Below are 3,562 nucleotides of genomic sequence, written 5' to 3' on the forward strand. Positions count from 1 at the left end.
ATGATGGCGGAAACATTTTAGTTTTTTTTAATTTTTTTTGTTTTATTTATATTTTGAGTTATGACTTTTTTTAGTTTTTTTTTAATTTATTTTTAAGGGTTCTTTTGTGGTCACAAATCCTTCTCACATTTTTCATTTTTGTCTCTCTTTGTATTTTAACTTTACCCTATAACTATAATGGTTTTAGCAAGATTATCAAAGATGTTTATATATTAACAAATAGCTTTAGAACTCATGTGATGCATGAGAAACTCAAAAGAAATACAATTAAGTTATAGAATTTAAAAACAATATATTTTATCAAATTAAATAGTTTAATAAGTTCAAATTATATTTTCTAATGGAATATTCATACGAATACGAGGTGCATTCTCATGCATTTTGTTCATAATCAAGAAAAAGATGCACCTAATTATTTATAAGTTGTGATTGTATTTTTTTTAATGAAATAGTGAGTTCTAACAAAAGATGATAAGATGTTTTATTATGAAATACATAAGAAATAACATCATATATAAAATTAGCATGACTAAAACACACTTTTGAATTACATTTTCGAAATAGATTGATGAGAACTGCATAGATCCGTAGAAGTTGAATGAATATGCAGAATAAAATTGTTATTCATTCGTAATTTTCTTTTTGTATTCATCATCTTAGACCCATAAATATTGTTGATTGAATTTTACCACATTCATCTCCTACACTTTTCAAAGTGTTTATAAATTAATTTAATAAAAAAAGATATACATGATTTCATTAAAGATATAAATATATTGATTACACTAACAAAAATAACCGCATATTTTTAATCCCTATAATTGTGATAATTAAATATTTGATTAAATGATGGATTTATATGTTTTGATAAATGATGGATTGATATGTTTTTATTACACTAATATAAATATGCTTTCATTAAAAATATAAAATAGGTTGAGCGATAAATTTTGACTAAGAATGAATCTCCAAGTGACATGTGTTACCAATTATTTCTTTTATTAATTATATATATAATATATTAACTTCTAATCCATTTGACCCATTCAACTTATTTTACTCTTGGCGTCGCTATTTTTTATGTTAAGCTTTAATTGTATACGATGAACGTTACAAATACACACATTTGTATTGCGTAGGGTGTGTGTACGTTAGCGAGGTTAAACTCGTTTTCTTTCAATACAAGTAGTATTTACAACGTATTCTGTTAATGTTGAATTTGAATTGATTAATTCACTTAGCACATACACTTACAATCGGGAGCTCTTTGTGTATTACCTTAAATTTATATGTGATATATGCAAATTGAATTAGAACTATTTTAACTTTTAAGTTGAATTGGATTCAAAACTATTTCATGTGATCAGGACAAACTATATTGGTAGCCTAGGGTCGTTCTTTCCTTTTTTTTGCTCAGTAGTGTATGTTTATGTTTTTTCGTCCAAAAATTTTTATACATAATATAAATTTACTCGTTTTTGACCGAAATTGTGAACCCCCTGCCACATAGCTATAGGTCAGGCTAAGATTTACAAGACATAGATTGATTGAATCTTCTAAACCCTTGAACTAAAACTCATTTTATTTCTTAATATTAAAGACTAATTGAGGCAATCATTAATGAAGTATGATTCAAACTTAGTTGCATGGAGCTCAATATGTGTGCATGAAGCTGAAGTAGTTTATTAATTCTGTTGAGTCATGTTGCACGTGCTTGTTGCATGTGTGTGTAATTCTGTTGAGTCATGTTGCACGTGCTTGTTGCATGTGTGTGTCTTTGAATATTTCCAAAGTAGTGGGTCCATAATAATAGGCTAGTGGGTTACAGGATAGTCCACTAAGTTAGTAGGTGGTTGAGTCTTTTATGGTTACTTTTTTCCTATTTAAAGCTTTGTAATTCTCAGTTTCATGTACACCTCGAAGTTATCCTTATTAAAAAAAAGTTGAGCTCTTTCATTTTTTGTTTACTGTTTAAATTCTGCCTCTAATACCAACATTTGTGGTATCAGAGCCCAGCTCTTTACGATCCAATTCCTCAAACTCTCACTCCTCACTTCCATGGCTGAAAACTCTGTCCTTCCTACCTCCTACCCCAACCCAATCATTCCTGTGTTTAAGGGTGAAGGCTATGAACATTGGAGCCTTCGCATGAAAACCATCCTCCGATCCCATGAACTGTGGGATGTTGTGTATCTTGGAGTCACCGCTGTCAATGATGCCTCCCAAGATCGTAGGGAATCACGAAAAAAGGACGCACTAGCCATGTCTCTGATTCAACAAGGGGTGCATGATCACCTCTTCTCTCGTATTGCTGCTGCTGAATATGCTAAAGACACGTGGGAGATCTTGCAGGTGGAATTTCAAGGTGACTCGCAAGTGCAATCGGTGAAACTTCAAAGTCTCAGGCGAGATTTTGAAAACTTGGGCATGAAAGACGACGAGGCTATCGGCGATTACTTTTCCCGGGTTATGGACAACGTAGGGCGTCAAAGGTCCTATGGAGAAGAGGTTATTGATCAAAAAATTGTTGAAAAAATTTTCAGAAGCCTATCACCAAAGTATGACTATGTTATACCATCAATTGAAGTTGTGTTCGATATGTCTGAAGTTACACCGTGAAGCTAATGCGTCTACTTCAGTCACAGGAGGAACGAATTAATAGCCAATCACCGACTAAGAAAGAAACCAAAACGTCGGAGGTAAAAGATGAACAAGCCCTTCAAGCTTTCCAAGATTTCTCCTTGTCCAAAGCTGCTCATGGACGAGGCCGTGGTCGGGGAGCCTTCCGTGGTAGAGGGGCTGGTCATGGGAGAGGTACTTTGGATCGAAGCAAAGTGCCTCAATGTCACGTTTGCAAAAAATTTGGCCATCTTAAAAGGGATTGTTGGTACAACGATGAGGCTCAGGTTAATGTTGCTGAAAATGAAGATCAGAATGATCCCGAGGAAACCGAATCTCAACACCTGCTGATTGCTTGTCATGCACTACCTGATGAGATGACCAATGATGGTTTTACGTTGATGTCAAACACTGAAGATTTTGGTGCTAAGTCTCATATGTGGTTCGTTGATTCAGGCTGTTCGAATCACACGACAGGTTCAAAAACAAGTTTTACCATTCTTGATGAAACCTTCAAGTTGGGGGTAAAACTAGGAAACAAGAAGAAGCTAGCTGTCGAAGGGAAAGGTACTGTGAAGATCCATACGGGACATAACACATTCAAGCTACTTTAAAATGTGTACTATGCACCAGAACTTGAATACAACCTATTGACTGTTGGCTAGTTGATGAAGAAGGGATATTCACTTTACTTCAATGATGATAAGTGCTCAATCAAGAACAAAGCCACAGGCAAGACCATCATGGAGATCATAGTTGCAACAAACAACACGTTCTTATTTGATGCAACAAGTCTTATTACCATTGAAGACAAGTCGGCCCATAACAAGAAAGAGGAGGAATCACTTAAATGGCATCAAAGGTTCTGTCACCTTAACTTTGATGCTCTCAAACAATTGCATGATAAAGAGATGGTACTTGACCTACCAAAAATACATTCAAC

General features: G+C 34.2%; 1 protein-coding gene across 1 annotated transcript; it reads left to right on the forward strand.

Annotated features, from left to right (window-relative positions):
- The first annotated feature begins 2,058 nt into the window (after nt 1-2,058).
- Nucleotides 2,059-2,619, forward strand: LOC143630212 (uncharacterized). The gene has a single exon (XM_077099281.1). It carries the CDS (start codon nt 2,059-2,061, stop codon nt 2,617-2,619), a length of 561 nt encoding a protein of 186 aa, XP_076955396.1.
- The last annotated feature ends 943 nt before the right edge of the window (nt 2,620-3,562 follow it).

This window comes from Bidens hawaiensis, unplaced genomic scaffold, assembly GCF_021521415.1.
Source record: "Bidens hawaiensis isolate Kalapana, Puna unplaced genomic scaffold, B.hawaiensis_p1.1 tig00005588_1, whole genome shotgun sequence".
In the NCBI taxonomy this organism is placed as follows: domain Eukaryota; kingdom Viridiplantae; phylum Streptophyta; class Magnoliopsida; order Asterales; family Asteraceae; genus Bidens; species Bidens hawaiensis.

What these genes read in the sequence shown, in the direction of transcription:
- LOC143630212 (XM_077099281.1), top strand. Translation starts at nt 2,059, where the DNA reads ATGGCTGAAAACTCTGTCCTTCCTACCTCCTACCCCAACCCAATCATT.